The sequence below is a fragment of the Protopterus annectens genome, chromosome 3.part1 (assembly GCF_019279795.1).
Source record: "Protopterus annectens isolate FY-2018-M chromosome 3.part1, PAN1.0, whole genome shotgun sequence".
Taxonomy (NCBI): Eukaryota; Metazoa; Chordata; order Ceratodontiformes; family Protopteridae; genus Protopterus; species Protopterus annectens.
This window is the reverse complement of record NC_056732.1, coordinates 1,835,706,991-1,835,732,107: the sequence shown is the minus strand read 5'-3', so window position 1 is coordinate 1,835,732,107 and position 25,117 is coordinate 1,835,706,991. Positions and strand designations below refer to the sequence as shown.

The window sequence follows — 25,117 nt, the reverse complement described above, 5'->3', positions numbered from 1 at the left end:
GTCACTACAAAGGAGTACTGTTACAGCACTTTCCTCGAAGATGCTTTGCTTCTGGTTAACAAGTGTACTAGACCACAATGAGATATGGTACACTGACAAAATCTGCATCAAGCAACACATAAAAATGAACTGAATCTAGATGATATGGTAAATTAGAGCAAATGCAATAACTTCTACTGTATATTACTGACCTTCCTGAGGGAAAAGAGGGAAGTAACACAGTGCAGTTTATTTGGTGGGAGCTGGTTAAGACACTAAAGCTGCTCAACTCTCTGATGATTGACAGAGTACACAGGGTCAATCCAACAATCAGAAAGTCAGTAAAAACTAAAGGAAAAATCTAGCCAAGCTAGACTTTTCACTGTGTGATTCCTTAAAACCTCTTGCATTAGAGACCAGGAACATCCAAGGTCTCAAACACCTATCCTTTACAGAAAGACTAAAAGCCCTGTCCCATCTATTCAGTCTCATACAGACTGCTCAGAGGTGACCTGTGTCTGGCATGCAAGGGCATTTCAGAACCAGCCTTGATGGGGTTGCTGCATATCCGTAAGACAAACCCCACTCGCGCAACCCACACGCAAGGCCTTAACCTGGCCTTTGACATTAATAGAACTTGTTGGCAGGATAGATTTGTGTCCCAAAAACTCTCTCCCATCTGTGGAATAGACTCCCTCTCCATGTCAAACAGAGCACCTCTCTAGCCCTCTTTAAGAGGAACCTGGATGACTGGATGGGAAACAGAAAATACACCCCTGGGATCCTACCTGTGTCCCTGCTAGATGGGAGAAACAGGTGCTGACTTTGAGGGAACATGGGTGAAATTCTTGGCTAGGCTTATAAGGGCTTCTGGCCCAATAACCTAGTATCATCCTATGAACCTTTGAACTTCAGTGATGTCATGTAGTTTTTGTTCCTACTCATTGTCTCCTGAAGTCTGTTATGACCTGTTACACCAAAGCTGTCAGCATGGTAAGGGCCTTCTGCCCCGAGTCTTTCTAGGAGACCATTCTTGGGGAGGGATTAAGAAGTACATGCTGAATTTGGACCAATGAGTCTACTACTGCTGGATTCTCTGTGGTCCACACAGAGTCCCCTAAATATAAAAACAGTAACAGATATAAGACAGTCCACTGCAGACAATAACAGATATAAGACAGTCCACTGTAGCCTACACAAAGAGTGCAGTAACCATAGAAACAGTAACAGATATAACACAGTCTCAGCTGTTCCTTATATTAGACTGCAAGACCAGATGCTACTTTTTTAGACGAAGTTGATTCTTCACAGGACTTCTGGAACAGTGTAGACTCCTTAAAGAGCCATTTCATTCTTGCATGTTCTTAAGCACACCTGTTTAGCCAGGTTGCTCCTTTTGCCTTGAAATCCTGAATTCATATACAAGTTTTATAGTTTTATATATTATATTTGTTGCTTTACAGGCAGCATTTGAGGTAATTAGTCTGTAGAATAATAGCAGTAGTGTGTGTGTGTGTGTGTGTGTGTGTGTGTGTGTGTGTGTGTGTGTGTGTGTGTGTGTGTGTGTGTGTGTGTGTGTGTGTTTCTATATGTACGGTTTGCTCAGAGGTGATCTGCGTCTCGCCTACAAGGCAATATCGGACCCTGCCCTACTAGAGATGCTCCATATCCATAAGTCTAACTCCTCGCATATTACCTGCTCGATAGGCCTAAATGTAATATGCAACATCAACAAAACATGCTGGAGAGACAGGTTTGTCTCCCAGAGGCTGCCCAGTCTCTGGAATAGACTTCGCATAAATGTCAAACATAGTACCTCACTGATCCTCTTCAAACGCAACCTTGATGAGTGGATGGGAAACCACAAACTTGTCCCAGGCATTCCACATTTGTCTTTCATTGACAGAGGTGACAGGTGCTGACTGTGGTTTCTTTTTTGAGGATAAACTCTTGGCTAGGCTTTTAAGGGCCCTAGGGCCATTACTCTAGTAACCTCCTTTGATCCTATGATCTCAGTTTGGAACAAATTCATAGAAAGAATGAGGAAGACCAAGTCTTTTAGCAAAAGAGGGTTGTAAGTATGTGATAAAAATATTAAAAATACTAAACCTAACAGGCTAAGTAAATCCTGGTTTTCAGCCTGAAAACTGAATGAAGTAGGAAGTAGTCAGATGAAGATGCACTTCCAGGATGCTTAGGAGTGTCAGGTAATAATATTTAACTTTCATAATGCCATTAAAAGCATAATCGCAGATGTTTGAAAACACAGGGAAGTAACAAGACATCCTAGTCTAAACCTGCAATGCAGTCAAAAATGCAGGTAATCGACAATGAGTTTACTAAGAATGGGGGACCTCTAGAGTGTACTTTCTGAATGGCTGGTAGAAGGAAGCCATGGTGGATTGGAGAGGGAACTTAACAGTGTAGGTGGTGTTGCTGCTGGGAGAGTTTCAGACACAGATGTGATATAGCATGAGGAGTAAAAGTGCAATTACATTGGCTGCACTGTGGACCACTTAGCCCTGCCAGAGATAAGGCATCATGCATACGTATATACATACATACTTAAAACAAACAAACATTAATTCATGTTACTAAAGTAGGCACCAGCATGTCTTTCTGAACAAAAGACTGGCAGCAGAGAGAAGAAAGTGCTTTATGTTGTAAATTTTGGAGAGGCCACTGTGGATCATATTATTTGGAAGAGTATGGTGTAGATGCAACCTTGGACACCGATGTAGTCTGGATTCTGAGTTTTCTGGATGTTTCTTTGAGGGGGAAGTTTGTCAGCAATGCACAAGGTTTATGTTTCCAAATCAGAAACATAACAGAGCTGTCTTTTGTCTTACACGGATTTCCTGTGTAGAGCCCATACCAGTCAACTGTACAGATTTTTGTAAAATGTCCAGATTTTTGCCCCATACTTGTAGTCCATTACGCATACAATTGTGGTTTTCTTGCAAATCACTGGCAAAACACTGTGGGTTAAAGTCAGAAAATAATGACCGACATTTGAGTTTCTGACTTCATACCATTCAGAAAAATCCATGTTAATGCATGTTACTCTATCAATTTTCTAAGTTTGTAAGAGCAATATTCGAAAAGTGTCCCTATTTTTTGGACCTTTGTCCTCCCCATTATTGATGGCTTTCTCCAGATTTCTTGCTTTAAGAGGTTGGGAGGTATGGAAGAGCCCAGAAAGTAGACTATAAACTGCACATGTAGAAGACAGGACACTTTAATGTCCTAATTCCCTAACAATTCCATTTGCATGCACGTTTACACTGATCTGGGTACGACATGAGGGTTTTGTGGCTACTCTAAATGTCTTACTCCAAGATTTAGAAGTGAGCGAAGAAACTAGTACGAGATTTGGGAATGAGCAGCAGAATACAGGTAAGGTGTAAAGAGGATGTGAAATACATGCCTAATACGAGTATGCGTTTGTGTGCAGATGTATACTGCAAGAAGAATGCAGCCAAGCTACAGTTTTCACTGTCTGATACCTTGTTTCCTGTAATGCAGGCTCATGGGCCATATCAAATGACCCCTTAAGAACATCAAGTGTTTCAGCTACATGGCTTCTGAATGTCCATGACATTTTTTTACTTTTAAGTCTTTATGGTTACATTCAGGCCAATAACACCTTTTTATTGACCTCATCAGCAGAGCATAAGTGAATAATTTGGTTATACTTCAGAAACACATATTTATATTTACAGGGTTTACTGCATGTACTCACATATTCTTAGCTCATGGATCCCATGATCCTAGTAAATTTAATAGATTTCCCACAACCCAATCCTCATGAATTACATAGCCCTCCCACAACCCAGTCCTCATGAATGACATAGCCCTCCTACAACCTGATCATAGTAAAGTACATATCTCACCCCAAACCCTAACTCCAACTCTAAAACTACTACCCAGTCCCTATCCCTAACCATAAAACTCTCACTCCCTAACCTTACATTACCTAATTGCTCCCTAAACCTAAATTCCCCAATCACTCCCTAAAATTCCCTGATTGCTCCCTAAACCTAAATTCTCCAATCACTCCCTAAAGCTATACATATGTGTATGTACATGTAGATATGTGAATTTATCCTTATATAATGCACACATACACACGCGCGTGCACACACATGCACACATGCACACGCACGCACACACACACACACACACACACACACACACACACACACACACACACACACACACACACATTTATGCATTCTGTGTTGAAGTATTAGATATTTTATTGTGTTGATATGAGCATTTGATATTATTTTCAGTCATCCCAGTTGTAGGTCACAAAATGACTGTAGTAATTGCTCCTGAACAGTTTACCTGACATGGATATTTAGAGGCTGTGTGATATGCATTCCAGACTTAATATGTAGATGAATGGTTATGACATCATCATTACCTGACTGCAAGCATTATCTGCCATCGTGGACATAATAATTTATATGTTTTCCTTAAAAGCACGTTATTTAAGCTTTCTGTATGCTAAACTGTCTCAAACTTCCAGTTGTAGTCTGATATTATTTATGCTGTAACAGGTGTGAATTGAGTAGAGGTGGTCACTTTGCCTGCAGACCTATTGCTGAAATGTATCTTTACTATGCTGTTACATTCTAGGGAGATAGAGACAGTCTGTTTACCTAACAGTTATAGAAGCCACTTCCCATTTATAATAAAAACACATTTTAGCTCACCTTCTTGTTGAACAGTTCAGATCATCATACTTGTTTTTCTATAAAACTGAAATCAAGAAAATGCAAACACTTCATTTGTGTTTTAGGCGCCAGAAAGCTTTGAGGATGTTGTGATTGAATTTCCGAGTGAAGAATGGAAGATGCTGAGTAAGGAAGAAAAGGCAGTGTACAGGGAAGTCATGATGCAGAACTTTGACAACATGGTTTCACTAGGTAATGACAGCATGTCCTTACTTTTGGCATTCGCTTAAATTTAAAACTTTAACAAAATTGTATGGAGAGAAGTGCTGGAATGGCTAAACTGTTTTGTTACAGTTTTTCTTTTACCTTTGTTGTAAATAGTTGGTTTGTTCTTCACAGCTCTTAAGTTTGTTTCATTTGTTTTCATCTTGTCTTTGTTCGCTGGGCAAGACCTTGTCAGCCTTAGCAGCATTCTTTGGTACCAGTCTAAGGACTTATGTCTGGGTAATTGGTGTACTCAGAATCATCCATTCTTTTAAAGATCATGTACATCCTAGCAAAAGAAAATGCAGCATCTGCATTGCAATCCACTTTTGTAGAAAACTTCACTGCTGGCTCTTATGCTGCTGTTTTTATCTGAAAGATAGAACTGTACAAGGAGATCGATGTCAACAGCTACCAATGGCGTCTCCCTTTCTGGTGTACGGCTGTAATGGGCATAACTCAGCTTGGAGCTTACTCGGGTCAGAAACGTTCATGTGTCACCTTCCACATATTTTAGCAGTGATTTAGTACATTTGAATATAAATGTAAAATTGTTGATATAGCCATTCTCTCTAACAAATGAAATATATAATTAAAACGGGTATGGTTATATCATTTTTTAAAATGTATTTATTTATTTATTTTGGGGGGACTTGTGCACATTGTACTAAGAAGGCTCCACCACAAAGCAGATGCTCAACATAAAAAGTACAAAGTCAAACAAATGAGCACATACAATACTAATATTTCATGAATATAGTTGTATTCATGAAATATTAGCAATGTACAATTGTCTGGTCTTTGAGTTTGTTTCTTCAAGATGAACATGTCTTAAGATATCATTGCAAATAGCACTGCTAAAACTGAAATCCTCAAATCCCCTGCATCCCTGACCTTGCATTGTCAATGTGCGAGGTATGAAGATCTATGTCAAAGTAGGCAAGCGAGCAAGAAAATAAGGGAATTAAAAAAGGCAAACAGTTTAAAATATCCTGCACAAGTGTTGGTGGATTTTTACAGGTCCAGCTTGGCTCAGCAATCGTACCATGGCAATACCAAAGCAACATTTTACCCAAGTAAGACTTTTGCCTGCATATGATCTTTACGTTGCCCTGCTAATGAGATCTGTTAAGTGTTACATTTACTGCTCATGTTAAAGTTATATGCTGTAGCTTTTTGCTAACATTGTGCATTACTAATGTAAAAGCTATCAGGATGGATAACTAATATACTTTAAGTTAAAAAAATGGCACATTACAGAATTCTGTGACCTAAAAATAACAAATGGCATTGAAAATAACATTTCACTGGCTGTTTTTTTTTAAAGACTTTTCCCCAAACCTCACATAGAAAAAGCTTTGTCCCCATGCTCCCTTTTTAATTATCCTTATCATTGTGTCATTTCAACTGAGGTATGAAAAATGACTCCAGCAATTTACATATTTGGTAGGTTACACTTCTGAGGTTCAACGTTTGCACCTTATTCATCCTAGTAATTCTGAGCTTTTAAAATAAATGGATGTTTTCACAGTTTTCATGGCTACATAAAAAAATCACATTAATTTAAATATCTTTAAAGCAAAATGAAGTCATAACAGTACACTGTCACATAATGATGTCTTAAAATCAAATGAAGTATAACTCAATGATTACTAAACATTGAGTTAACTATGTCCAGTCCATTATGATATATAACATTTGCAGAAAATCATCCTACATTCAGTGGTGCTTAATGTAATGTTCACAAATATTGTACAAATAAAAACCTGCCTAATAAACTGCATCATTAAAACTAGCATAATCGGTTGGTACATATATCCATTTAAGTCTTAAGTTCATAGGTTTATACTAGACTAGCAACCAGTTGGGCTTTTATAAGAATAGCCATGCAACCCAACTGTATCACACTGGCTACTTGCCTTAGAGGTTGTTTTAAGGGGTGTATGTTAGTCAGGGCATGATTTAACTGCTGCCTTTGTCCATAAGAGACATAGGTGTCAGAACAGGGATGAATATCCAATTTCCCATTCACCGGTCCAGGTCTTGCTTGAATAGGGTAAAGGAAGGGCTCGTTTTACATGGAAGGGATGCCTATTACAGAGAATGGGGATTCCCTGAGATACATACATGCCCTTCCAACATGTCCTATTTAAATTACAAGCAACATTTAAAACCTTGGATCTAGTAGTTGTGATGCTGTTCATTTTTCAGATATGCAAAAGGTCCATCAGGGAGGGATTTAAGGATGCCTCGCATGCCAGAAATAAATCACATGTCAGCAGTCTCTAGGAAACAGAGTATAGAGATAGGGCTTTGTGGCATTCTGCATAGGGCATTGAGTTTGCACCCTATATTATTTTTGTGAGGAACCTCTGTTGACATTGCAGTTGTTACACGTGCACAAGAGGGAGCGTTATACTCAGTGATGGGTCTTATGAGGCCTGTATATAGTGGCACAAGGACTTCTCTGGACCTAGATGTCATGCCCTTACTTATAAACTGAGCAACATATAATGATTTTCTTACTAACTGTTGGTTGTAAAACAGATTATTATTGACACAAGTCCCCATATCCCTGACTACTGTGTCTACATTTAGGGGTGTTTTATTGATGAGGTACTTTCACAGCGTGGCCAGCTTCTCAAAAGGTACTGTTATGCATTTTTTCACTTTGAGTTTTAAGCCATGGTTTTGGCACCAGTCATTTATCTGTGTTAGACCTTCCTGTAAAATGTTAGTATCTTACATGAGTTTCTTATAGTTGCTTCCGGTCTGCAATCATCTCTAAACTTGGTAAGCCACACATCCTTGACTCCTGAGACGTAGATGCCAAAGAGGACTGAGCCAAGCACAGAGCCCTGAGGGCATCTTTGTGGAGGTAGTTTCTCCAATCCTAACCTCCTGGGTCATATCTGTGAGCCAGTTGGCTATCCAGCAGGCTACATAGGGGTTATAAATAATTCCATGAGTTTGTTTACAATGCCAGTGCTGGGTAGTGTATCAAATGCTTTAACTAGGTCAAGGTAGGCAGGATGCACTGTTTTGCCCTCATCCCTTTCCTTGTTGACTTTCTTAAAGAAACATACCAAGTTCAGTAGGCATGACCTGCCTTTGATGAAACCAGACTGGGTTAAGTCCAGTGTCTGAAGGTTTCCTATGTCATTTTTTAAACACCTTTAATATATTATCACGTAAGACATAGACAAACCAATATTAACAGAAAAGAAGACAAACCATGTTAACATTTCTCCCTATATACATTATACATCACACATATGTTCTTTCATTCTTTGTAACTATTATCAATCCAACATTAAAAAAATGTTGAATTCCTGACTTCCCTGAAACCTCACTCCTCCTCCTCCTGAACATTATTATGCATGTCTTGCTCCCACAGTTTCCATTTACTTTTATGTAATTTGCTCCTTCCCTTTTCCAAATATCCTTCTTCCAGTTCTTTTATCACTTTTATAATATTAATTTATTCAAATACATTTGGTTTAAACTGTGTATTCCATTTTCTAATAACTGTTATTTTGGCAGCCAACAACATTAAAATTAATAAAACATTAGTATGTCTGGACAATTCAGATGTGTTCCAGCTCAAAAGAATAATTTCCTTCATTACAATCTGTGGCATTCTCTCTATCCCTGGCCTCAGTCCTCACCACTGACATTGGTGAGAGACAGCCAGTAAGAACAGGAATGGATGTACACAATATTTTCAGATGCAGCTCACTGCATCAAGCACAGTTTTCCCTAAGAGAACACATGGAAGACGCTCCAGACCTGGGACTAGACTCTTTTTCTCAGCAGTCACCAAGCACGACTTCACACTAAGCACTTTGGAGTACTTTGTTCCAGTTCCAAGTAGCTGACACACAATTTTCACATATACACACACTCCTGAGAAAGGCTGCACAGATTTACAAGCCGTGCCCCCTGTGCCCAGATTAGAAGGTAACCATACTGCCACCAGTCAGTTACTTTAAGGCTCTTACAAGGGCATGCAATTATACCATGTAAAATTAATACTAATAAAAATGGTAGAGTGTGACCAAAGCAACAAGGCTATTTGGAGTGGCCACAGTGTAACTAAAATAAGTATAAGCACTCTCAAGATGTTAAAAGTATTTTCTAAAAGACTAGCTACAATGAAAGATATAAAAATATTTAATAATAAATAATAAACTAGAAAACATCAAAATACTGAATATTTAGTTATAGTAAACAACAGAGTTTCAGTCACAGGATACCTACAAAATAACACAGGTGGATAGGTTCACATAGTTGCAGAAAAACAATACTTAACTAATCTCACTGTATTTTCCTGACTCACTAACAAATGACTGTTCTCTAGTAACCTAATTAATTCAGCAAGGCAAGATGAAGTACTGAGACGCTTACTTTCACAAGGCAAGATGATAAGCTTCAAAAACTAAAACTGACAGAGATAATTGTCATAGATTTTTACTTGTCAGGTTCCAAAAAAAATCAAAACAAAACAAGCTGCTGCAAGAGTTCCATCCTTTCAGTATTGGTTATAGAATGACTTCACATATGGTCACCTGACTCTGGTAGAACACAGACTCAGTGTTTTGTTAAGATCTGCTGCAGCATCAGAAAGCTATGGGAGTGTTTCAAAACTTCTACTCTTTCTTTCCAGAATTCTCTGTTAAAACATACATTTAATCAGTTACAATAATACTGTCTGACATACACTCCTCTCTGTCCAGCAGGACCCACTGTTCATAGGTTAGTACTAGGCTGACTGCCTTTGTGAGCCATTTTAAGCCTAGCCAATTATCCCCCTGTGAGATTCAAACCCTGTACATTGTGTGTGTAAGGTAAACACATTAACCATTAGACCACCCTCCCAACCCCTTATACCATGCAAAGGGCTGTTGATGCATTTTATTTTTATTTATTATTTGTTAACTGGGAAATTCCGACTTGGAACAAAGCCAATTTTCAACAGAGGCCTGGGGAGAAAGGCTACAGGTGCATGTTTTTGTAATGTGGGAGGAAACCGGAGCACCCGGAGGAAACCCACACAAACGCAGGGAGGACATGCAGACTCCACACAGAAGGCACCCCAGCTGAGAATAGAACTGGAGAACCTCTTGCTGTGAGGCAACAATGCTACCACTGCATCACTGTGCCATCCATTTTGAACATAAGTAACAACATAAAATATATTAACACAAGGATCTGTACAAATCAGTGTGATAGTCAAGTGACACAAAAGTATTTACAAAACTTCAAATAACTATGCTGGCATATGTTACACAGGCACTGCCCTACTTTCCCTGGCACAGATGGCAATACCTCACATCATTACACAAACATTTACTCACCCAATATTTCTGACAGTGTACTCTGTTGGGGACTTTTTAAAATCTGCCTACTCATTACACTTCCAAAACACATATATACAGTTACCTCTTTCTTCTCCATCACACATCTAACATTTACTGTTAACCTGAGGAAAAGTTCTTTGAAGTCTGCTTGGGGTATAAAATAACCTGTGCAAACACCTCCAAGCAAATATCCTAAACATTCTGGACTTTGTTGCATATTTGGGAGCCACACATATGCCCTCCCATTGTTCTTTTATAAATTGTTTTCCAACTCTGTCTTCCCAAACTTTTCTAACCTCCTCTGATTGATTCTTATAGTTATGCAGTGTTTTATGTGCCCTACTAATTATCCCTTTTTTAACAGCAGCATATGTTCCAGATGCAACTAAAAACTCTAACAGAGCTAATCTTTAACTTAAGATTTCCCTATCCATTTCTCTTTGCTTTACTCTGACATCAGTACCTGGTAAGGTAGGCAGTCTGTAGCCTGCACTCCAAATGTCTTCTTGGCCTCATTCCTCTATATTACCTTTCCATCACTATTTGCTCCCAGTACCTTGGTTACTTTGCCAGTTTTCTCCAGTAAATTCCAGTCCCCTCTTGCCTATTTTCTCTGACTCTTCTTCTAGTAATTCCTTTTGTCAAAATCTCATTTCTCTGTTCTCATGTTGGCTTACTCCTTAGAATACTTTCTGTTATGTTATGAGTATAATATTATGTATGGTTGTTATTATTCTCCTTAAGAATATGCATCCAAAATCCCAGTCTCTCTTTATTTCTTGAACTTCCCCTGTGCTTCATCATAATTAGCATCATCATCATCATCATCCCTTTCCATTTTGAATTACATCCATCTGCTTGTGTATGTGTTATGAGCCTTAACCGTGTAGCTCTAAAATATCCCTTCAAATTATATAATCCTGAACCACCTCACTCTACTGGAAGGATCATCTTATCCCACTTAACTTTTAAGCCCACATCTCCTCCCAGATAAATTACTTCAACTGATTATTAATTATTGTCCAAAACGACTCCTCTGGTTGATAAAAAATATGCCTGACCTGTATATAAAACTAAAGTGATTAAAATCATTTCACTACTCGTATCTTACTGTCCGTATCCATAAACAGGAGCTTTCAGTTTCTCAGTTTTTGTATTATCTTTTGTTTAGTCTCTTCCCACATATCCTTAGCTGCCATAACAAATTTCTTTTTAATCCATATTCCTAAATGCTTCATCTTTTCATGTCCCTGTCAGTATGTGTATTGCTGAACCAATTTGCATGTGGGTACATAATTTACTGCTATAGCCTTTGTTTTATATTCACTAATTTTATATCCCCAAAAGACTTGAAATAGTCTCAAAATGTTCCGCAAAACTGAGATGTCTTTTTCTGGATTTATAAGGCACAAAGTATCATCTGCAAATAAAGCTGATGTTTCTTTATTACCATACCTGTTCTACACTTGCTTTTCTGAGTCCCTTATTTTCTTTGCCAGTGGTCTAAATAGAAAGCAAATCACAAAGAGGAGAGAGGACACCCCTGCATGGTTCCTGTGTTCAAACATTTTCCTATGTCATTGTTAACCATTTCCATGATAAGTCTTTCCATGGCTTTGCATATGAGACTATTTAGAATAATAGGTCTGTTGTTCCAGGATCTGTTGATGGCCCACCTTTTTGCAGAGAGATGACCTTTGAAGTGCTCTATTCATGTGTTATGAAGCCTGTTGGATATTGTTGAATAGTTACTCCAGTAGCCCTGAAAGGTCATATTTCTGGCCATTTCAGAGGCAACCTAGGATATTATTGGAGCCCGTCAAAGGTGTATATTTGGCCTTAGACAGCACCTTTAAGACCTGCTCCTTACTGATAGTTGGAAGGGTTGTGCTAGATGGTATTTCATGGGGCTGGCTAGGAGTGTGGGGGGGGGGGGTAAAGCTGGAGCTGAACTTGTCACCTAGAACATTTGCTATATCTCCCAGTTCTGTGAATGTGGCTCCATTTACCAGCACTTCAGCACATTGTTGTGTGCTGCCTTTGAGGTTTTGGACATAGCAGAAGAAGGCCTTATGGTTGTCCTTGGCCTGGGGCACTATCTTTACCTCAACATTTGCTTTTTTGGACTTAATTAGTCCTCCAATTTGTGTATTCAGCATGATGAGAGTGTTTTTATCATTTTGATGTTACACTTTCTAATTTTAGCTATGACATTTGTTATTGCATAGCCTAATTTTGGAATGCCACCAGGGTGGTTTGTTTTTTTGAGTTACTTTTGTGCTTAATTCTGGTAGGCACAGCTTTTTCTATGCAGTCACTGAGATGGTTGCACAGAGCTTCTGTGAATAATTACACATAGGCTGCTGTGTTATCTGGGTTTGGAAGATCTTGAAATGTTGACAGAATATCGCCTGATAAAAGATATTTTGTCTTGGAGTAATTCCTAACTCCCTCACATACCCCAATCATTCTTAAATTTTGTTTTTGAGTCTTGGTCTTGTCTTCGAGTTTCACCAGTTTACGTTCAATCTAGAATAATTTTGTCTGTATTTTACGTCACTTCTTAATTCCTTGTTATAAGGACAAGAATTACACATAGGCTGCTGTGTTATCTGGGTTTGGAAGGGCTTAAAATTTTGACAGAACATCGCTTAATAAAAGGCATTTTGTCATGGAGTAGTTCTTGACTCCCTCACATACCCCAATCATTCTTAAATTTTGTTTTTCAGTCTTGTCTTTGAGTTTCACCAGTTTACGTTCAATGTAGAATAATTTTGTCTGTATTTCAGTTGATACATGTCACTTCTTAATTCCCTGTTATAAGGACAAAGCTGAAATTAAGATCTTTAGAAAAGGGTGGGAGCAAACTACATAGGTAAAATGGGAATTGTGGGAACAGTACATACAAGGGAGGAATGAGTTCTAAAACGTGGCAGGACTTAAATGAGCTATGTAATGTTTGAGTGAGAAAGATTGGGTAGATTAAAAGTGATGTATAATGTTTGTAACTGATCTGTAAGATCTCTTCCACACTTCCATTTTTCTGATCTTTTTGGTGAGGTAAGCCTCTTATCTTCTGTATTACCCAGATAATACCTATTATCTCATAAAAAAAAGCTCATACTTGAAATTCATAGTTTTTGTCTGGCAGGTACTAGATTGCTTGAAGAAAAAGGTACAATTGCATGCTACATCCTGGGAAAGAAATTATTGTTTAGCAGAACACAAATTGGTAAGCACTAGAGATGGTTGCAAATCAACAGACATGAAAATTGTCATGCATTTCGCAGTGTAATGATTATGGTGTCGGCAGCAGGTTGTTTCATTGCACGATCCTTACCAGATCTTTAACATGAAACAACAACCTAAAAGGACACATTATTTATTGTTGAGTATCTGACACAACCTAACACACTTTGAAGGTATTGTAATCAGGGTTTCTACCAACATAAACTTCTTAGCAGGCATCCAGTGCACTCTCATTCAATGGGAACTGGCCAGTGGTTACTGTGTGCTTCTAATGCCTGCCCATGCTGTGCCACTCTTGGCTTCCTTGAACCTTGTCCACCAGCACCACAGAAAGATGACACCTTAATCTCATTCCCAAATCCAGGCCTCTGGTAACACAGATGGATAAGATGTGTCTGTCACCCTATGAGCATTTCCAAATCTGTATGCATGCCCTACAATCACTGTTTCTTTACTCAATTGCTTATTAGCAAACTAACCAGCCTACATTTCAAATGAGTTCTTCTACAATTGACAGCTTTGCCTGTTTGTACCTTGTGTTAAACTTTGAGAAATATTGTGTCTTTTTCTTCTGTTTTTGCTCTTTTTTTTTTAATTGTTTTTGAACAATAAGTGGAGCTTTTCTCCCCGGGCCTTCACTGAAAATGGACACGTATCTAGTCGGACTATCCCGTTCAACAAATGTAAAATAAAATAAATAAAATAAAAAATAATCATCTCTGAACATGAAACCTCTGAGTGCTGCTGTTAAGAAAGAATAGTGGAGGGTCAGAAAGAGGGTCACTTTCTTACTTTTCAGAACAGAAGGCGGTAGTGGATACTAGAGCTCATAAAAGGAGCAATAAGTAAACTTTGTATGTTTTGTCCATTTATTTAATGTTTTTACCTTTTAACAGGTGTAAATGCATGAAGACACTCAGTATTTCTTAGGAGACATACTAAATCTGAGTCCAGAAATCATAGCACAGTGCATAACTTATAGCTGATGAGATGTATGGGTATGAGCCCCTGCTTTCATCCAAGCAGCCTCTGACCCTTTGTCCAATCTGCTGTTCAAGCCCTAAGTGCTGTATTGCCTTCAGCCACTGTGAATGACCAGAGGAGCTAACAGAGGCATCACTGGGAGCTTTGCTAGACCTGTAGTTTGGTCGAAGTCCACCGTCATGAATATTGGATTCTGATTGTCCCAAAGTAATACCAAACACATACCACTATTGGCTAATAAAGCTCCACTGATTAAAGATGCAGTCTCTGATTCATAAATAAGACAGCCAACAACTGCGTAGAGCTGCTACTCGGGCCAAACCACATACTAGAGCCCTTTGCAATTGTTAAAAATGCCTAACCTCAGCAGGAATATCCATTTACATTCCAGTTCAGGTGTGCAGTGAGAAAGTAAATAATGTGGGAAGAAATAGCCAGGGAATTGTTATGGCTAGGCTTGTATAGGCCCTAGGGCTGATAGCCTAGTACCAACCTATGAACCTATGAATTTATTTAATGTATCCCTGGATTTTCCGTCATTCACAAGTGTGTTGTAATGGAAGAAGGAGTGTCAGAAGGCACAGAGTGACCTGCTTATGTCAGAAGGTATAGGTACGTTTGATGTACCTGTACCTGATTGGCTATGCAAAGTTGAGGGACTGCACGGCACAACATAGGTGAGCCATGACATCCTCTATAGCTTGAAGAAATATCACAAAACTTTTGGTTTTCTAATGAGATACAGCAGCATTTGTCACAACTGTTGGAATTTTTGGTATATCATTGAGAGGTATGGTGTCCAGCAGCTAGACAGTGCACATGTAGTATGTGGTCTTTTTCCGCAGCACTTGAGCTGAGGGCTCTTTAGACCTGCATCCTGCTTGTAACCCGGTGGCTGTGAAGGACTATGAATTGCAATTTTTCCTGACTGCATTCAAGTAGTACAAAGTAGGCCCAATGTATACGACTGTCATTATGTTTATGACTATGGTAGTGGTTCCTAGAATAAATGTTTTAATGATTCATACAATAACAGCAGTTGATTGTAAGTTAGAGGTCAAAAGTGTTAGACACTAAATTAATGTGTATAACCTTGTGATTGTGACTGTTTCAATTTAACCATCTTATGTTAAACAATACAGTTGTCATCTTGTAGCTCTCTTTACTTAAAGGAATTCTACGGTCACAAACTAAAAAAATAATTAAGACAATGCAGCAAAATACTAGGCAGAAAAATCCATGACCGGACCACGTAACTGTGTAACAAACAAATAGAAAGTGAAGCGGTCGCCAAACGTACAGCTCTCTATAACAATGTTTTTGCTTTTATTAAAGCTCCTAAATGAAGTAGAATTATGGAGCTAGAGGAAAATGAAGTATAAGCCCCAAGCATTATATGTGCATGCCGGAACTGAATATAATATCATTTTCATGCAGGATTTCCTATGGAGAACGTTGACATGAATGGACGGAAATAATATATGCAAAGATTACATCTTGTATAATAGGAATTATGTTTTATTATGCTTTGGAAGGGTTTTAAATGAAAACTGAGCATGTGAATGAAAAATGTTTAATGTTCTCTATACTGTACCTTTAAATAATTTCGAATTACAGATTAAGTGACGTATTGCTCCCTAGGGAGCATGCATTAGTTACGAATGAGAGGTGTAGACATAGGAATACTAGCAACATATGCAATGTATTAACGGGAAGTAAGTGGAAGGTTATTTAAATGCTTTTTTAATGTTTTTTCAGTTAATGGTCTGAAGAAGCCACTGGGAGTGGTGAAAGTGCTTACCCTACTATTATTTTCAGTTGTTTTAATAAATAGTACGTGATTTTAGAGCCGTACGTTTGGCGACTGCTTTATTTTCTATTAAAAAATAATTACATTTTAACTTCTTTTGAAGTTCTATGCAGTAGTAAGTTTTATTTATTTATTTTATTTTATTTTGCATTTATTGACTGGGAGTGTCTGGCTGAGCTATTGCCCTTTTTCAGTGGAGGCCTGTGGAGATAAGCTCCAAAGATATACAATCCAATAAAAATAGCAATACAGATATATTTCAATAAAACTAGCAATAGAGAACTTTGGTAGTTAAAATACATAAGCTACGTACATGTATATTGATGACAGATAAAACAGTACTATAAACAAAAAGGAGAATGTTAAAAAGTAGAATAAGTTCCATGTTTTGGTTTAAAAAGAGTTGAGTAAATATAAGGTTTTGTATGCAGAGTAGCGGAAACTTAAAAGGTTACATAAGAATATCAGTGAGCAGAGTACAGAATAAACTTAGGAGGTTGCATAGGAAGCATAGGATGAAGTAGTTAATGGTAAGTTTTAGTAAGTTAGTTTGACTGTACTATAAAAGGTAGGTAATAATCAGGGAGGGTGAGTACAATGGCAGGACCAGTGTTTTTTAAAGTGGTCTTTGGTTGCCAGCATAAGTGTCCTGGCATTGTAAGTAGTTATTGCTAATTGTTGTTATAACTCAAACATAACTTGATGGGCACAGACATACTGGTGTGATTTTTGTTAAAGCTCCCCTTTCTCCTAGTGCTCTCTGTATCTCTAGGAGTTAAGGTTGTAATGTACCACCATCTTATACAATATTTTCTTTTTGTTCACTCAGAATGGCAGTACTCTGAATTGCTGCTTACTTTTAGAATCTCTGGTGAGAGTGTCCTTACCTTTTTTTTAATTCCAGTTACCCTCTGTATTTTGTTTTGCATATTTTAAATGGACTGGAATACAACCTTTCTTCTTCTTCTCCTACAAAACAGTGCTCAAATTAGCCTTTTTGTGAAACTGGGAAACAGCTGCAGAGGTTCGTTCTTATTCATTCACTCCTTCGGTTGGGCTCACAGATTTCTCATTAGTTAAACCTTGTCTGTACTTTGATACAACATGGTAAAAGTGTAGTGAATACTCATAGGTTCATAGGTAGGTACTAGGCTATCGGCCCATGGGTCTAAGTAAGCCTAGCCAACAAGGTTCCCTGGCTTACGCCACCCAAGAAAGTGAATTTCCTGTGCCCCTGTCGAGCAGAGCCACAGAAGTGATCCTATTTCCCATCCACTCATCAAGATTTTTCTTGAAGAGTGCTAATGAAAAACTTTGCTTGACATAGATGGGTAGCTTGTTCCACAGTATAGGAAGTCTCTGGGACAGGAATCTATCCCTCCAGCATTGTCCTGTTTATTGTGGTGACAAGTTTTAGGTCCCTAGAGCGTGTAGCTCGGAGGGATTGGGATTTCTTTAGGTTTATCATGTCCAACAGCTCGGGGTTTAACATAGCTTTATATGTTAGGCAGAGATCTCCTCAGAGTAGGCAATATGCTACAGAGTAAATTTGGAGTTTTTTGAGACGGTCAGTGTAGGGCATCTGTCTGAGGCCAGTAATCCTCTTTGTGAGGTACTGCTGTGGCCTTTCCAGCTGCTGCAGATGTCTTGTGAGGTACATTCCAAAAGAGGAGTTGTACTCTATAATGGGTCTAATGAGTGCCTAGTAGAGGGGAACAATGACTTCTTTTTTAATAGATGAGAACCCTTTTCTGATGAGGTGTGCCACATAGAAGGATTTCCTGACTACTGTGGTGATGTGATTATCAAAGGAGAGACTACTGTCCACCTGGGTCCCAAGGTCTCTTATCACACATTTGGTGTTAAGTAGACTGCCGTTTATGTGGTAGTTCATGGGTACAGAGTTTTTATTTTTTTTTATTTTTATTTAACCTTTGTTGACTGGGAAAGTCTGACTAGGTTCCACAGATCCTGTTTTCAGTGGAGACCCGGGGAGAAATGCTCCAGAAGCATGTCTTTAGAATGTGGGAGGAAACCGAAGTACCCGGAGGAAACCCACGCGAACACAGGGAGAACATGCAAACTCCACAAAGAAGGCACCAGAGCTGAGAATCTAACTGGAGAACCTCTTGCTGTGAGGCAACAGCATTAACCGCTGCACCACTGCACCACCCTTTTACCAAAGGGGATGACAATGCATTTTTTTGCATTGAGCTTGAGGCCATGCCTCTGACACCAGGCATCTGTCTCAGTGGGGCCCTTCTGTAGGATGTTTCAGTGAGGCCCTTCTGTACTCAGATGTTTAAGTAGGTTTATGGCCAGTAGGAGGGAATCTAAGCACTTCTAGTGACAGTACACTAAAAAGTACATAAATATCTAGCCAGCTATATGTAGGACTTATCAGACACTCCATGTTTATGACCCTAATGGTAGGGGGAGGTGGACCTCATCATCATCATCAACCTCTTCTTTTCCCCCATTTTAACATTGGGTTGTGGGTTGCCGTAAAGGTTAAGGTGTTTACTTCAGATACACAAGGTATAGGGTCAGATTCTCACCTCTTGTCACTGACTGGTTATTGACTAAGTGCATAATAGTCTGCCGACTGAATGCTTAATATTTACCCATGAATCATCTCTACTTCTCTCAATTCAGCACCACTGTCCAACCTTCTTCAACAGTCATGTCTGACTACCACAGATCTTTTCTCACAGAATAAAAGGGGTAAAATGCAATATTTGGGCTTTTCTTAAACAAAAATTATCCTAAAGAAGTTATTGAGAGGTTTCATATAAACCCATCATGCTATGCAATGAAGAAGATGGATAGCATAGAAATACCACAGTAAGGGAGAAATGGATGTCATACTGTATATTATATGTACCAATATAAAAATCATTTTGTAAGGAAGAAAATGCATTCTGTCAATAGAATGTTGTGTTTATGCTGTTTTTATCTTTTAACTTTTTTTTGTGCTTTTTTAGCTTCCTGTATTTGACCGTCAACTGCCTCCAGTTCCTCTGCTCATACATAGAGTCTGCTGGACTTTTTTTAGCCTGCCCTAGGGTATATGCAACCCATGTCTGCGACCAATGAAGAGATTAGTGACCCTGGGGCAGCAACCCATTGATGCCTCAAAGTATTTTCTCCTGTTTTTCCATACTCTTGTGTGCACTCATTAACACATAAAGGGTGGGGAACATTCAGTGGGCTTCAATGCTGAACCGCCCATCACTATTGCAAGAGGTTGATGTCAGCAGGACTCTCCACCTATCTTCAGGTAGCACCATGTGGTTGTTTCCTCAGTGTCCAGTAGGGAAATCAAACTGTAACACTAGGGTCTGAATGGAGCGATGATAAGTCAGCAAGCAAAGGAGAGTAGTATTGCTGAAATTGAATTCATCCTCAAGTCTTGGTGAGTACCTTCATGAGGTGGACCCTGTTTTTCACAAAATCTCACCAAGACCACGCAGATATATAGACTATATTTTATATAGCATATATGATGGACAGAAGTAGGTCAAAAACTAAAAATGATAGCTGGGTGCACAAGACCCAGGATAAAAAAGTGCCCAATCCTAGTAGGCGCACTGGTGCCAGGACTGGAAAAAATGACAGTGTAGATTCTATAAAATACAGAAACATTCCTACAGTGGGGCCAGGCCAGGCCCAAGGGGGAGGATGGCCCCCCTGTTGTCGAAGTACGTAGAAGCCCATACAAATCACAAAAACGGGGATACGCCAAAGAATTAAGATGCTAGAGTGGAGTATTGAGGATAAGAAAGAAATTATGTATTGTTACTATTATGTAAAAAGCCTAAAATTTCCAGACACAAGATATACATAAAGATTAAGAGAGAAATTAGAGGAAAGAAAAATGCTTCCACAAGAAAAACTGTCAGAAGCTTCAAATAAAAAATTGTGTTCATTAATACAACACATTTGTGAAAAACATTATATAAACCAAGAAACTTTGATGTGTTTGGAAAAAGAAGCATCTGAGGAAGTGTGAAAATATAAACAGCAAAACCTAGATATTTTTGAAAAGTATAAAAAAGAAATATGGACATGGGAAAGAAAGAGAGATTTGATATGGTGCAATATCTATGCAAAGTCAAAAGCCAAATTAATCAATACAAAAAAGGTAGCCCCAAAAATATTTGAAGAGAAATACAGGCAAAGGTGTCCAGCTATGGAAAATTTTGCAATAAAAATAGTATCACAAAGAGGGAATATAGAAAAGAAGATTAGTAAAGTAGAAGTTAAAAAAATAGAAGTTGAAGTTATGGAATGCATGCAGAGTTAAGGATTTGATGTAGAAGGTCTAACACAGGTTACATCACAGCATGATGGAACGGGTCCCCAAAGTAAGGAGAAACAGGAAGATCAGGAGACATCTGAAGAAGAAATATGGACATGGGAAAGAAAAAGGGATTTAATATGGTGTAATATTTATGCAAAGGAGTATGTAGGATGATTGTTTTAAAGTTTTTTACACTAATAACCTGGTAATTTATAAACTTACTTAAGTAGACATTCATTGGACTTAACTTATTAACATTTTATATTGCACATATTTCATTTATTTTTTTGTATATATTTTTCTATACAATTTGAACACATTTTTTTGTTGATCTGTCTTTAAAAGTTTATTGTTTAATTAGGACTACTTATGTGTTTTTATTAATTCATGAAAGGTGCATTTAAATGTTGATGTTAGTAATTCGCTCACAGTTGCTGAAGAAGTCACAGGTACTGTGAAGAAAGACACAATGAATCAATTAAGCATTTATAATAAATGTCAATTTACTGGATTATTCCTGCGGTATTATCTTGCCTCATAAGCACTGCTTTTGGTGTGTATTATATGCAAAGGAGAAAGCAAAACTAATCAATAAAAAAACAGCAGAACCAAAGACATTTGAAAAGAAATACAGGCAAAGGAATCTAGACATTTATACAAAAAATAAGAAGACAATGAGGAAAAGTAGAAAAGGATATTAGTAATGGAGAAGTCAAAGAAATAGAAACTGAGGTTATGGAGTACCTGCAAAGTGAAGGATTCAGTGTAGAAAATGTAACTCAGAAAACATCACAGCTGCATAAAGCAATGGACATCCAAATTAAGAAGAAACCATTGGAATGGGAAGCAGCAGGTCAGTTGCCATATGAAGATATTTTGGAGCCTTTCACAGGAAACCGGTGTAAACCCTCACTTTAAGCTGGACAGCAAAGGAAGGAACAGGAAACTGTGACAACTCCGACGCAGTCAATGTTGAAGAGTGATAGGCCAGTGAGTTCCCATATGACTGAGCAACGGATGACACAGGATGAAATTGATGAGAATGTGCCACAGGAAGATGCTATAGAATTTTCTATAGAATGCCCACAGGAAATGGAGAACAAAAAATGTGCCCCACTTTAGAAAAGAAAGAGCTAAGAACAGAATTGTTTGATTTAATAGAGATACACATATTAAGATCAATGAAAGAAATAGGCTACAGAAGGTCAATAAAAACCCAAAAAGTTAAAAGTTTGATACAACAAACAAACACAGTAATTAGGACTGTTCATAGAGATCCATACGATACAACAGAAGTAAACAGGATATATTACTGTGCAGCTAAATTAATAAATGATAAAATTCTACCACATGAGCACATGGTAGTCAGGGAAAGGAAGCGGAGAAATCTAATCCCATCATGGAAGCGTCGAATAGAGAAAACTATAAAGCAATTAAGACAAGAAGTGTTACTATTAGAAGAGTATAGAAGAAGGAACAGATCAACAAAAATACTCAGAAAGATAGATGTGATAAAAAGCAATGTGCAGTATTATAACGGATCAGGATTTATCATGCACTATTGTAAATAATAAACTAAAATATCAGCACAGTTAGAAAACTTGGAAGATACACAGATAAATAAAAAGGAAAAGAACAAAATAAGCAATTTATTGATGACCCAAAAAGGTTTTGTAGAGAACTGGGAAACCAGGTAAAAAGATTGAAAGACCACCTAAAAAAGAAGAAATGGACACATTTTTTGGAGCAGTATCTATGAAGATTCTGTGGAACATAACCAAAATGCTAAATGGATAGAAGAAGTAAAAGAAAGAATAAGAAGTTTAAAGGTACAGGATATGAAATGGGATGAAGTAACAGCCAGAGGGATTGAAACAAAGTTAAGAAAAGCCTCTAAATGGAAAATCCCAGGCCCAAATGCAGTACCTAATTTCTGGCTAAAAGTATTAACATCTTTGCATGAAGATTTAGCCATAAGTAAGAACTATTTATATGCGCACCCTGAACAGACACCAACCTAGCTAATAACAGGAAAAACAATACTCCTTTTCAAGAGTGAACCTGCAAGCTATCTTAAAATTATAGACCAGTAACTTGCCTTCTGATGATGTATAAACTGTACATTGGAATTGATGCCAACAGAGTTTATAGTCATTTAGAAGAAAACTTAATTATGGCAATAGAACAAAAGGGCAATAAAAGAAAGTCATATGGAACAAAGGATCATTTGTTGTTAAATAAAGTCATAATGGAGAACTGTAAAAAGGGAAAGAACCTAAGTATGGCATGGATTGACTACAAAAAAAGCATTTGACAGTTTCCCACATTCATGGATAAAAGAGTTCTTAAAAATGTATAACATACACCCTACATTAATACATTACATCACAGCAACTGTGAAACAGTGGCTAACCACTTTGCAGTTAAGCCATGATAAAGGACAAATTATTATTCCAGGGATAAAAATCCAAAGGGGGATATTCTAGAGTGACTCTCTGTCACTGTTGCTCTTTTGTCTTGCCCTTAACCCACTAAGCTGTCTGCTTAACAGATTAGGTCATGGCTATAATTTGGCTCACAGAAAGCAACAAAGTATAAAGACTTCTCATCTTCACTTTATCGATGATTTAAAAATGTATAGCTCATCAGATGAGGAATTGAAAGCACAACTGCAAGGAGTCAAAACTTTTTCAGATAATATAAGAATGTCATTTGGTCTTGATAAATGTGGAAAAGCAACTTTTAAAGAAGGAAAACTGCAGCACCAAGAAAACATCAGTTTGGGACAAGAATTTGATATAAAAGAACTTGAGCAAGAGGGAGTGTATACATATCTGGGAACTGATGAAGGATCAACTGTACAACATGAACAAATGTGAATAAAACTTAGTAAGGAATATTTTAGAAGCCTTAAATTATTCCTGAAAATAGCATTGACATCTAGGAACAAAATTCAGGCTATAAACTAATTTGCTCTTCCTGTCCTAACTTACAGTTTTGGAGTGATTGGCTGGCCCCAAAAAGTGCTGAATAGATTAGACAGGAAAACTAGAAGGATGCTTCATGCTCATCAAATGATTTATAAAAATCAGTGCATGCCAAGATTATATATTCCCCTTCCGATAGAGGTATGGCTGCCTTGAAAATGATTACACATGTAGATCTGCAATTCTGGGACTGCATACACGACTGCTGACCTCACAATACCCAAACGTAATGAAAGTTTTGAAACACGAGGAAAATAAATCTAAGATGACTAAGTCTAGCAGAAGCATATTGGCATCAAGCAGGAATGGAAATCAAACCAGAAGTAGATAAAAGTCAGGCAGCAATCACATGTGTCAAAAAACAAACAAAAAAAGGAATGTAAGGTGAAGGATCAGATAAGAAGGCAAGAAATGTAGAAAGTGCATAAATATAGTGGCAAGTATAGAAAACTTTTGGAAGAAACTCATGTTGATCAGGATCAAACACAGGAATGGTTAAAAGAGGTGAATTCAACCCAAAAAGCAAAAGGTTAATATTGGTGGCCCAAGATAGTAGCCCACGTAAACATTGGTTTAAAAAATCCATTGAATATGTGGGAGAAACAGACAAATGTAGGTTTTGTAAAACAGAATTGGAAACAGTTGCACGCCTTGTTGCTGGTTGTGACATACTAAAGGCAGAAGGACTGTATGCTGAAAGGCATAATAATGTGGCAAGACTGTTGCACTGGGGATTGTAAAAACATTATACTATTGAAGTAGCTGAAAAACATTGGAAATATGAGCCACAGAGCATCATACAAAATGAAGTCTACATCACATGGGATCACCCACTACCAACAGTTCAAAAGATAGATGCGAGAAAACCGGATATAGTGGTCCATGAAAAGAAGACAAAAGTAGCATTGATCGTTGAAATTGCTACACCCAGTGACTGCAGTGTCTTGCATACAGAGAGGCACAAAGTCACAAAATAACAAGATTTTCGGGCACAAATGAGAGCAATGTGGAAGAAAGATACCCAGACAGTTCCAACAGAAGTAGGAGGAATGGGTCTTATGAAAAGAATCTGCAATTATATTTAGATTTGTTACCAATACATGTAACTCCATACAAATTGCAGAAGGAGTCATTATTGGGAACAGTGAGGGTACTGCAAAGAGCACTTCTGGCTGACATCAAAGTCTGAAACAATACTAATGTCATTAACTTTAATCATACTTTGACTTAGGAATGGGGTCCATTCCTGTCATGGTATTAGAAACCCAAAAGACTTGGAGAAATTAAAAAAAATAGAGTAACAGTGTACTCCAGTTGCACACATCTCTTGGCTTCCCTGTCAGTGCCTCAGATGTCTGAACCTGGGTCTGGCACTGTGACTGAGTTTTGTGCAGTATGCTGTGGGATTCTCTTTCACCCAGCCTCTGCATTTACCCTGTTGTCCCCATATACCACAACTGAATTACCGGCACAGCAGGCAGATACCTCACTTTTGTCAA

At 38.0% G+C, this 25,117-nt stretch overlaps 1 protein-coding gene across 1 annotated transcript in view; it reads left to right on the top strand.

Moving 5' to 3' along the window:
- The window catches only part of LOC122798729 (gastrula zinc finger protein XlCGF26.1-like), a 90,742-nt gene that overhangs the window by 31,220 nt on the left and 34,405 nt on the right, over positions 1–25,117 (top strand). Inside the window, exon 2 of the mRNA XM_044067829.1 lies at positions 4,787–4,913. Coding sequence (XP_043923764.1) covers positions 4,787–4,913 — 127 coding nt within the window. The remainder of the gene's footprint in view (positions 1–4,786; positions 4,914–25,117) is intronic.